This window comes from Hypomesus nipponensis, chromosome 7 (assembly GCF_054491055.1).
Source record: "Hypomesus nipponensis isolate SF chromosome 7, ASM5449105v1, whole genome shotgun sequence".
Classification (NCBI taxonomy): domain Eukaryota; kingdom Metazoa; phylum Chordata; class Actinopteri; order Osmeriformes; family Osmeridae; genus Hypomesus; species Hypomesus nipponensis.
This window is the reverse complement of record NC_140367.1, coordinates 7,760,212-7,771,922: the sequence shown is the minus strand read 5'-3', so window position 1 is coordinate 7,771,922 and position 11,711 is coordinate 7,760,212. Positions and strand designations below refer to the sequence as shown.

The 11,711-nt window shown below is 42.0% G+C and overlaps 3 protein-coding genes across 3 annotated transcripts; 2 read left to right on the top strand and 1 right to left on the bottom strand.

Moving 5' to 3' along the window:
- Nucleotides 1–111: 111 nt before the first annotated feature.
- Nucleotides 112–2,705, top strand: LOC146276581 (uncharacterized). Its single transcript, XM_084700957.1, has 4 exons — nucleotides 112–232; nucleotides 324–587; nucleotides 762–1,037; nucleotides 1,129–2,705. Exons 1-4 carry the CDS (start codon nucleotides 172–174, stop codon nucleotides 1,425–1,427), a joined length of 900 nt encoding a protein of 299 aa, XP_084557083.1. The 5' UTR covers nucleotides 112–171; the 3' UTR covers nucleotides 1,428–2,705.
- Nucleotides 2,706–2,821: 116 nt separating this feature from the next.
- On the bottom strand, nucleotides 2,822–5,393 carry LOC146276580 (transcription termination factor 2, mitochondrial-like). The gene is made up of 2 exons (XM_084700956.1): nucleotides 5,292–5,393; nucleotides 2,822–4,373 (listed from the first exon to the last, which is right to left on the bottom strand). The coding sequence occupies exon 2, from the start codon at nucleotides 4,339–4,341 to the stop codon at nucleotides 3,205–3,207; it is 1,137 nt and encodes a 378-aa protein (XP_084557082.1). The 5' UTR covers nucleotides 4,342–4,373; nucleotides 5,292–5,393; the 3' UTR covers nucleotides 2,822–3,204.
- A 2,796-nt stretch (nucleotides 5,394–8,189) lies between these two features.
- Nucleotides 8,190–9,089, top strand: tnnt2c (troponin T2c, cardiac). Its single transcript, XM_084701376.1, has one exon. It carries the CDS (start codon nucleotides 8,190–8,192, stop codon nucleotides 9,087–9,089), a length of 900 nt encoding a protein of 299 aa, XP_084557502.1.
- The last annotated feature ends 2,622 nt before the right edge of the window (nucleotides 9,090–11,711 follow it).

The following is an 11,711-nucleotide window of genomic DNA, read 5'->3' as shown; positions in this document are numbered from 1 at the left end:
CATCTACAAAGTCAGTGCCAAGATTATTTGTATTCAAGTTGAACCACTTTTAAAACACTTCCTTCAAAACACTAGGAATAGTTTTCATTCTAGCAGACTTGCATGTTGACAGCTACACAGACACACTTGCTGATGCAAAAGTTATATTTTGTTATTTAGGGAGTTTCAACTATGAAGTGGATTTGGATGATTCTGTTGTGCATAAGTCTTTTTATATCAGCAGCAGAAAGTGGTAAGCTGTCCATTCAACTAATATTGCGTTTTTCATCTTAAATTACTGTAACCTCTTGTGATTAATCCTAAATATTGCATTTCACATTCAGAAGTCCACACTTTGGAGTTCTTATCAATGATGTTTTCAAAGCCTGGAAACCAATCCCAATACCAGCAAGTGATCATGTTTGACGGGATTTCTATCTCTCACTGTGAGACTGCCAATTCTGGTGAAGAGCTCAGACGAACCCTCGAAGACTATCAACCATCTTTCAACACGAAATTGCAAGAGAGCATCCAAGACTGTTCTAATGAAGTTTGGGACTTCAGGAATTCATTTGTGGAAATATCTCATTTAACCAACGTGGGAGTGGGTGAGCTGTTTGAACTCTCTATTTTAAATATTTTGTACAGTATTGCTGCGAGGTGGCAGGATATGTCTAAAGCCAATGTTGGTTTAACTTCATGTTTACCCAAAAATCTATCTATTTTCTAAGAATTTAATTATCTTACCTTTTATTTAATTTTTTTTATTTACCCTCTCCCAGATTTAATCCAGAGACGAAGTGGCTGCACCTACTCATCAGACCAAGAGTCCAACTCTACATTTGATAACTGGGCCGTCAATGGGACGGACTTCCTATCCTTCAATTCCAACTCTCGGACATGGAAATCAGAATCTCCACTGGCAGTCCCCATGGAACGGAAATGGAATTCAGGAGAAATTCATAAAAACAAACTAGTTTGGTTTCTGAAGGATGATTGTCCTTCGTTACTTGTGCTTATTCTGAAGAGAAGACAAGAAATGATTGCTACTAATACAGGTGTCGTATTTAATACATTATATGTCAAAACAAAAAATAAGAATCTTATGTTTAAATTTAACTGGATCATTTGTTCTTTGATTTTCTCCAGACATAAACATCTTTGGTAAACCACTTCCTCAAAATGACAGAGTGTCTCTCAGATGTCATGTTACAAGCACTGACCTCTCAATACAGAAGGTTCTGTTGACCAGAAATGGGTCTGTGATGGATCAGGTGAGAACCGTTGGACCTTTGCACTTAGGAAAAGGATCAAGCCTTATAAGAGTGACTGCGGAGCTCTTAAACGACAAATACATGAAGACATGGAGCTACCGCTGTGAAGTTCACACCATTAAGAACATCATCTCTGTTTTGTGGGGTGAGATGTTTAAAAATTATACATTGTAGTGAATAAATTGGTATCTTTATATCTCTGTCCTTTTATGACCCTAAAAATGTTTCCTTCAAAAATGAAGATGGACTTTTCTTGGATTCATGTGGTTTGGATCTTCTTTACAGATGGTCTCACTCTTGATCATGCAGACATTAGTCCACCAGTAAACACATTTTCAGAGTGGAAGGAGTTTACTTTAAAACTCCTCGTTATCATCTGTGTTGTGATTCTGGCTCTGGTCTACTTTGTGGTTAAGCATGGTGAGAACATCTTATGCAAATACTAATTCATAGATTTCCTAGTTTGCAACTTTATTAAAACCATATATTCAACATTAATTTCTTTCTGATCCCTCTCAACAGTCATTTGCAAAAAGCAAAGGATTGAACTTGGGGTTGATCAAAAGTTGCACATGTTGACTGCATATCACATACCACCTGAGCTCAAGACGGTTCTTGCTCCTATGATATATGGTTCTAACATACCGGAGGAACACAAGGATAATGAAAAGCATTGGGACAAAACAATTGCACTAGAAGACAAAGAAAAGTATGATCCAGAATTCTATGGGAAAAGACATAGGCGGAATGAAAGTCCTGGCAATGTGGAAACAGTCTGCTAGTACAGTCACTATGAAACAGGGATCACTATCACATACTGATATGAGGCATGTAAAAAAAAATCTATATATAAGAAAGCAATGAGGATCCTATTGTCATTGTTTACTCATTGTTTTTGGAATAAGAAATAATTGTGCATGGTCTTATTCCAGAGGTTTAAATTGTTTAGTTCACAGGCTTAATATATTATGGCAATTGTATCATTTCCTTACCTTTTGTGTAATTCAGCCTATTCCTAATAACCTGTTTAGGCCTACTTGTTCCAGTACTTTAGAAGTTTTATGTTTTTATTATTTTGTTTTGTATTTTCCTCACAATTTACTGTGTATGCTGTATAGCTTTCTGCTGTTAATATATGTTTGTTTTCCCTCTTATTGTAGCATAACCCCCTAATTGTATTATAATGTACAGTAAATACACTGAGGTTCAAATTGTTTAATTGTAACTTGTTTAACTACATGCTCTTGTGGTTCTGGCACTTATTTGTTTTTTCACAATGTATGCTTCATGTTTTGGCTACCTGCAATGATTGGGGCTATCTCGTTGTTATGATCAGTGACCTATGCACTTTTGTAAAGCTCTCTCGTTGAAGTCGTTTTGGATGAAAGCGTCTGTTAAATAAATAAATGTAAATAGCCGTAAAAAAGTAACTGCACTATATTATTGTTTAAATGTAGCATTATATTGTATACTGTTATTTCTGAAATAAACAATTCAATTGAAAGTCATAACATCCACTGTAATGTACTGTTTTATATTACGTGAAAGCATAGGACATTACACTATAGTGGAATCCAACATCCTTTTATTTACAACAAAGTCTCCATTAGTGTAGAACTCTAGATCTTCTGCCCTGTTCCTGTTTGGATACAATCTTCAGTTAGCAGATATCAGTCAACTTCATACACAACCATTAGGTGCAGGTGACATTGTTTTATGTGCTGTGACAACTCAAATTATCTTAAAGTTGTGGCTAATATTAGAGGCGTAAATAAAACCTCCAAAGAATGCTATAACATTCTCCTAACAAAGTCTCACTGATCTATGTCACTGCCATGGGTTTACATAACCAACAATTTTGTTTCACTGTAAAACTCGGAACACCAAAATTCCTGTTAAATTGCTATAGTGCAGTGCAACAGTTAGTTAGCCGATATGGTCAGTTTTACATTCACTCTTCAGCAGATCTAAGAGGAGCAACAGGGTTGAAGAGAGGCCTTTGTTGCCTGAGATGCAGTTTGCCGTAGCTCATCTCAAAGTCCTTCTTTGTACCGACAATAACGTCCAGGCTGCCACCCCTCACGTCATACCCGTAGGACGCTAGCTTCTGGATACGGTACAGAACGATCTGCGGGGTGAGCTCCAGCACGTTGGGCGTCTCCTTCACTTGCTCCATGCTCACCCCCACGTCCAGCAGTCCCTGCAGGCGGCCCGCCAGGGTGTGCACGGAGTAGTACAGGAGCGCGGGGCAGCGCAGCACCGTCACCCTCAGCTCCACGTGGGAGAGCTGTAGCGCCGCCTGAGTGTAGTCCAGCGCCTGGCGCATGGCTGCCGGCTGGAGCTCTGCGATGGAGGCCCGGAGGCTGGACACCAGGCTGAGGAGCTCCTCTGTGGAGAAGCCCTGCTCCCTCAGGAAGCCCAGGCTGTCCCTCCAGGCCTCGGCAGGACGCAACAGGATGTAGGGGTTCTGGCTCAACAGCTTCTGGAGCCAGACCCGCAGGTTGCCCTCGTCCCCTCCCAGGTCCAGGTAGGTGTCCCGCAGCGTGTGGATCACTTCCTGGTTGCATTCCACAGGTCGGCTGAAGCTCTGAGGGGCACTGGCCATCAGCTTGCCAATGATTCGCTTGCTGAGGCGAAGGCTCTGGAAGTATTGGATGTTGGCGCGCTGGTTGGTGTGGTGAGTCAGTGTAAAGAAAGAGGCGGGAAACTTTTCGATGATTCCCACCAGTTCGCGGCGGTTGGGGCACACGGTGGCCCACAGGTCCCGCTGGGCAGCAACGTCCTCGGGCCGACACAGAACCGCTTCGGGGTGGGTCTCCAGTACCGTGGCGATAACGGCACTGTCGGCCCCCATGTCTCTCAGCAAGTCCGCTGTCTCGCATACGTACGCCAGGTTCTCTGACAGGACCCAACCCTTGAACTTGCGCACCTTGCGGATGTCCACTGACAGGTTGTAGAGTGAGTCCACTGTCTGTTGGTTCTCGGGGCGCTTGCTGGTCAGGGATGAAGAGGGAGCCCCGCTAGGAGAGGTGAAGACCCTCATCCTCTGGCAGTACACACATAAGGAGGCAGTTGTGGCACGGAACATTGTTGAGTCGCTGGGTTCACAGAATACGTGACCTTTGAGAGATGTACATTCACATTACAGATTTATTTCTACAAATGCATAGCTGTTGTCTTTAAAATGTCTAAACTTATGAGTGCAAAAGGGTTAGTAAAATAAACATATAACCAAATCAAGTATAACATGTGAGGTGGCCAATTGAGGGTGAGCAACAAGGGCTTAGGTTTGGTCTCAAGCTTTGGTAGGGACACTGAAAAATATCAATGCTGAGACCAAACTAAATACTAATATGAGGCTTTATTATATCCTGGTGTATTTAGTAATTTACAGTGTCAGACAACTGACAGCTCTCTTTCTGCAAGTCAAGATTCACCAAGTGTTTCAAACTCTGCAACTTCAGCCAATTAAATGACATCCTCTTGTCTCGCAGGCTCGAGGGCACATTGGTCAAATTGGAAATGTAGTTTTCTGGGCAACGAACAATAATACTAATGCGTTATGCAAATATATTGTGCAAAAGATTTTTTTCAGAATCGATTCAAAATGCAGCACGAAGGAGTTTCCTAAAATATTGGTTTGGACAATTTTGTCACGTTAAAATATTGGTGGGGACTAGTCCCCCCCCTAAACCTACGCCCATGGAGCAAGTCATGGGCATAGAGTTGGGAACACCGTGTACCAAAGCTCCACTATGCACCAATGTAACATTCCACGAACATACAACGAACATATAACGAACATACAACGATATTCTCAGGCTACAGACACATGCATGTTGTTGTTGATGCATATCACTTTATATAACCGTCATAAGACATTAAACTACTAAAGCGATTAAAGACTAAAAGCTATTCATTTTATCACCTCAAAAGGAAAAACATACATATTAAGCAGACGACCTTGGCTACAATCAAAACATTACGCCCTACTTATATTTTGCATAATTCACAAGTAAACTGAATAGAATAGTTTACCTGGTTTTAAACAAATGATCTGTCAAGCTGTAGGATACATTAGTGTGCTGTTATATACCCGAGGACAGAAACAAACAGTCCATGCAACACTGCTTTCGTAACAGCATTTTCATTTAAATTACAGGGTAGCCACGAATGCGCAGTTTATTTATTTTAACCAATAGAGTAAGCCTAGCAAGCAAACACCGCCCATGCGGAGAAATCTTAGAAAAAAATCAAACGTACCCTATACCGTCCTACACGTGCACCGATGCTTGTGTGTGACATCACATGGACACTGTGGTGACCTAGCTGTTTATGAATTGCTGTGACTTGGCAAAATGATATAACATCTAAATAAATGTATTTTATGACGTACAATAAGGCGGAAATAGGTATGAGAACGCTATTATTGTATACACCGGGTTCTAGTGAGGTTCTAGTGATCCAATAGACAGGGTGAGTGGTGTCGACAAAGAGTGACATGAGACACTAGGTTGCATTGTTAAAGTACAGAGTATACTTTCCCAATCAGCATTTAATGCACAGTAAATTAGTCGCTATCGTTTATTTTGACCAGATGAGGGCACTATCTCCCCTCTTTTTAGAGAACAACTTGACTTGATCATAAACTGATGGAAACACTGTTTGGGTTGTCTCAATTGGAGCAGATTATAAAAATCCATCACATGATTTTGTTTGGAATATTTTAATGTAACTTTACAGTTCAATCACAGAGGAAGTAGTTATAATATTTAATTTATACAAATTATTTGTTTAAGAATCATTGGTTTAATCAAAAAGCAAGGGGCATAGGTTTGTTTTCAAATGTGGGCGGGTTCAGCTGTTTTTCATAAATATAATATAATATTGTATAATTAATATATGACATACAATATAATATAGTATATAATTTTCTTAATAAAAAGTGTGTGAAGAAGGGGACAGATTTGCCTTTTGCAAAAAGTGGGCGGGTGGGACATGAAACCTATGCCCCTGCAAAGAGCTATGCTAAGATGACATGAGGTGGGGCTACATGGGGGGAGTTCAACAGTGCAGGTCATTTGAAGCTTCTGTGCTTCTATTTATGGACATTTGTTTCGTCCCAACTGTGCAATCTTTATTAAAGTGAGACCACCTGTTAGCCACATGTTATGCATTGCTAGGAATGTGTTGAGTGCTGAAGGGCTGTACTTCTTGGTTCAACAAAATACAGCCTACTGTAACCGTACCCCCAACTACCGTGGAAACAATTGTAAACCTTGGGCTTCAATAGTGTGTGTTGAAATCTGTGGATGCGCGTCCTGTTACGTTACTAAAAGTCTGTAGAATGGTAGCATTCAAGATTATGGCACATGGTTGGGATTTTGTTGGACATCTAATTCTGTTTGCAGGATAATTTCCTGTACATTGTTTCCTTTAGTATTTGAGAATCTTGACATCTTCTTTCCACCCTCCCATTGGTAAACAGCCTGGTTTTAAAGGAAAACTCTTCCCCCCTAGATGACTCAATGTTTAAGACAGGCCTCTGTGTCCTAAACAGGATTGTTTCACACTGAAAATGATTCACAAGAATTCCCCAAGTTCATTAGCCGCAGACACCACACAGCACCTGTTTGTCTGTCAATTATCCATCCATTAAAACAGCATTTTTCCATTTGAGTGTCTGCAACTCAGGAGCTGAATAATTCAGTACTTTACATTAGCATTCTATTGTTGCCGTCAGGCTGAGAAGTAAACACGAGAGGCAGCAATTACTTTTTAATCCAGCGTGCTGAAAGCCGCCTTCTCCAATTGCAAGAATGTTTTAATTACATTCCAAAGTAGAGATGGGGTGAAGCAATTGCTCAACTTGGATGTCATTGTTCTTGTCAGGAGGTATCTTTTCAACTTGACATTTTTCTGGGTGATAAATGTCCTTTGGAACACATGGAAAGCGGTCAAATACATGATTTGAATAATTGTACAGTTCCTACTTGTTCTACCTTTCAGGTTACTGAAGGAAAAACTTTTCTTCCTTCAGAGAAATTGGTATAAAAGGCCAAGTTGAAATGAAAAGTAGCTATTACATTTGTTGATGTTCTTCAACAAAGGTATTAGCATGTGAAGGTACTGATTTGATTTTAGTTCATTTGGTTTAGTGAGGAAGGTATGTCGAATTGATAGAGCTGTGGGAAGTTTGTAAATCCTCTTTTTTTAATGAGCCTGTTCAGGTTAGTTTAGATATTGTAATGTACCTTTTGCCAGTTGCCAAGCTTTGAAGAATGTATTTGCTTGTGAACAATATATTGAAACAGTGTGTAGCAGCAGTATCATTTTGTGTGCAAGGAAAACTGTTTTCTAAATCACATTTTCCAGTTGGCTTACACACAAAATATGTTGGCAAATTTTGCATGCATATTTATTTTCTCTTGACTAAGTGCTGTTGGAAAGAACACTAGGGAGAAGTATTAACTGTTTTAACAAGGTTTGGATCCCTATATAAATCTTTGTGTGAGGAGGATGCACTGTGGGCCTTGATGGGGGGCAACATGTGTGTGCATCTGTTGTGTGTCTGAAATAGCCTCTCCTCCGGTCCTTAGAAAGGAATGATAAGAGGGAATCGGGGATGGGTGGGAGGGTTCCAGGGTCAAAGTTCAGGATGGAGGTCTTGTGGGGGATAAATGGGTGGAGCTGAGAGTAGACAAGACGGAAAAAATAGACTCAATTCCATCCGTCTAACAGTCTCCCCCTGTGCCAGACCAATAGCCAGTGAATTTTGGTCAGGAGTTGGTCACATGGTAATGAGAAACCCTTAAAAGAGCCCAAGCCGCCACACAGGAGATCTCACTTATCTGTGTTTTGTACACCAGCTGGTCTGTGTGTGAAATCCTGTTCCACTCGCCACTGCTGGGCTGTCCACAAGGCAGGATCAACATCATGTCAGATACAGAGGAGGTTTTGGAGGACTACGAGCAGGAGGAAGAGGAGGAGGTGAACGAGGAAGAGCAAGAAGAAGAAGAAACTGAGCAGGCTGAAGAGGAAGAGGAGAAGGTGGAGGTAGCTGAGGTGGAAGAGGAAGAGAAGGAAGAAGAAGAAGAAGAAGAAAAAGAGCATGTCGAGGAGGATGAGGAAGAGAAGGAACATGAGGAGGGGGAAAACAAACCAAAACACAATAAAATGTACATACCTAACATCACTCTCCCCAAACTCCCCGAGGGAGAGAAATTGGACTTTGATGACCTTCACCGCAAGAGGCTGGAGAAGGACTTCAACGACCTTCAGAGCCTGATAGAGCTGCACTTCTCCAGCCGTCAGAAAGAGGAGGAGGAGTTGGTCGCCCTGCGTAGCCGCATTGAGCGCCGCCGCTCCGACCGCTCCGAGCAGCAGCGGGTTCGTGCTGAACAGGACCGGGAGCGGCAGGCCCGTCTGGCCGAGGAGAGGGCGCGTCGCGAGGAGGAAGTAGCCAAAGTCCGCGCTGAAGAGGAGGCCAAGAAAAAGAAGACCTTTTCCAACAAGGCTTTTGGGGGCTACCTGCAGAAGGTGGATCAGAAGAAGGGTAAAAAGCTTACCGAGCGCGAGAAGAAGACCAAGGCGTTGATGGAGCGCCGTAAACCCCTCAACATCGACCACCTGAACCAGGAGAAGCTGGCGGAGAAAGCCCGGGACCTGTGGGCATGGCTGCGAGACCTCCACGCTGAGAAGTTTGAGCTGGCTGAGAAGCTCAAGAGGCAGAAGTACGACGTGTACGTGCTGCGGAACCGTGTCAGTGACCACCAGAGAGGCTCCAAGGCCAACAAGACCACCAGGGGGGCCAAGGGGAAACTAGCCAAACACTGAGGGATCAGTCTCAAACGCTGGACCATGCAGAGTGCCACTACCTTCTGTAACTTCTGTAACATGTCATAAATTTTAGTTTTTGTATTTACTAGTGTGTGTGTGTGTTAGGGGGTAAGGGGTGGGGGGGGGGTATTTAAGTTAGGTACTACATATCTGTGAGTGAACCACCAGTAATGTCTTCAACAAGTTTTTGCACAAGGTTTTGCTTGTAGTTGTGTAATCAATCAATAGTTTTTACTACATATAATGAACACTCGTTCTGTGCTGGTATTTATGGAAAATGTCATTTGGTAGCTGTGTGCCTGATTACATATTAAAATCTGTGAAAGCTTGTTGCAATGATGGTTGTTATTTTACAAATACATATTTGATGTTGATGACATCTTAAAACGATATATTCAGTAGGCTTGCTCACAGTAAAAGTCAGGGAATCGAGAATAAACACCCCCTACACTGCACATATGGTCATATGTTTCTTGTTGATCCATTGGGTCAATCAGATGCAGCTTATCCCTATTGCTGTTGCTTGGCAATACTGTTCTGCAGCACTGGGATGCAAAAGCGCTAACTATAGATTGATGAATGAATCCCAGCTTCTTGAGTGCTACCCTCCAGGCAGACAGCTGGCAGTTACATGGTGGCTTGTTTTTATAGTCTGGCATTAGAAGGCACCTTCCAGCAAATGGGAGAGAAGAACCAGTAATGTACTGTACCTGTGTTGCATGTGGCTACCCCATTAAAATGCACTTTGCTCTGGATTTCAACATAAAGTATAAATATACATAAGTACTATATTTATTAGGAGTGTTCAGTAAGTGTTTTTTTTTATATTTGCTTGGTCAATCACTAGATGGCACTAAGTCACCAGTCTACTGTAAGAAATATTTACTGTGCCGTTGAATGCATTTATATGAAATAGTAGCGCTGAAGTTTCCTTCCACTAATGTCCATCCAAAGTCTTTCCCTCAAGCTTATAACCATTCTGTAAACATTAAATCTTGGGACCAGTAAACCAAATCCCTCAGCCCTTTTATGGTGTCTTTGTAGTTTCTGCTCAACGGGCTGATTTCAGTACCCAAGGGGTTTGCAGCCTTCTCATTAAAGAGAGCTTTCTGATACCGAAGTGCACTCAAAGGACCCTTATCTTAGACTGTTCCCCGGTCCCTTTGCTACACTACGATGCCCCCCCACCAGTTGTTACACTATCTAAAAAATACCAACAACTTTGAAATCACACTGAACACATTCCCAGCGGGGGAAACAAAAAAAAAACACCCGGCAAACACTCAGCAAACACAAATCAAAGCGCCGGAATGAAATCTTTGTCAAGACAGGTGTCGAGGAAACATTTGTCCTGTGAGGTTTAGATTGAGGTTTAGCTTTTCCTGCCTGCCCGTCACCCAGGTGCTGTTCTGTTCTTGTAGCCATGAGAATCTATTAAAGGCTTCCAGACACTGCTGTTTGCCAACAGGTTTCCATAGAGACTACGGGAGGCCAACTCCAATCCAGCTCCACCCCCATCTCACAGTGAGGGTGGGGGGTTCTTATTGATGATATAACGGACAGAGTTTATGTGCTGCAATAATTCCTCAATGCATCGGTATGCAAAATATAGCTACAGAAGTGGGAATTGCAAAACATAAATTTAAAATATATTTTATATTTGATGTTTCTTAGTATGAATTTATGTTCTTTAGATAGTTCCTACACATCCACAAGTGGTGTATTGTTGAAGGCATTCTGAGAGTAAAAAGAAATCCTCAATAGCAATGCACACCCTAGTTTAAAATAAAGCAAGGACGAGAGAGAGAGGGAGAGAGAGAGACAGAGAGAAAAAGAAAGAGATGGAAGAAGATAAAAATAGAGAGAGGGAAAGGGAAACAGGGGGGAAGAAATAAAAAAGCGAGGGGGGGGGTGAAGGAGTAAGAGAGACCGAAAAAGAAAGAGAGAGAAAATGTGAGCTTGTGTGAGAGAAACACAGAGAGAGAAAGAGAGAGAGAGAGAGAGAGAGAGAGAGAGAGAGAAAGAGAGAGAGAGAGAGCATGAACTGTGACAGCAGCTGCAGTGTCACCAGGGGGGGGGCGCCTGCTCATTAAGGCCCAGCAGAGGCCAGAGGACACAATGACAAAGGCTAGATTGACAGCTGCCATGCAAAGACATAGTGCCCTTGCCATCAGTCCGGGCTGTAGCTCTTCATAAACTGATCAGACACAAACCAGTTACGTGCATTTGGTTGATGACTAAAAAACAAATAGGAAATTGAGTGGAAATCTTTGTCTTTGCAATAAAGTCAAATGTCTTCCATGAACTCAGCAGCAGAGCAGTACTATGTCTTTGTGCAAATATATTTGGACTGCAGAGTAAGTGGAGTGCATTTGTGTCTATGGATGTACAGTAGTTATCAATTGTTAGATGCAATTGGGGGAAGGGGGGGGGGGGTGCAGGGATGAAGAGTGTTGTGGACAGACATTCTCTAGATAGTGACAAAAGCAACCTTTTTTTCCGTTAGAAGCAAAACCAACAAAAAGTTAAGTCCCTAATCTAAGTACTTATTCACAGCAGTCAGATCACAGTTTATAGAGATCCATAAGCCACGCACATAGCTAGATTTTTGTGTGCAAG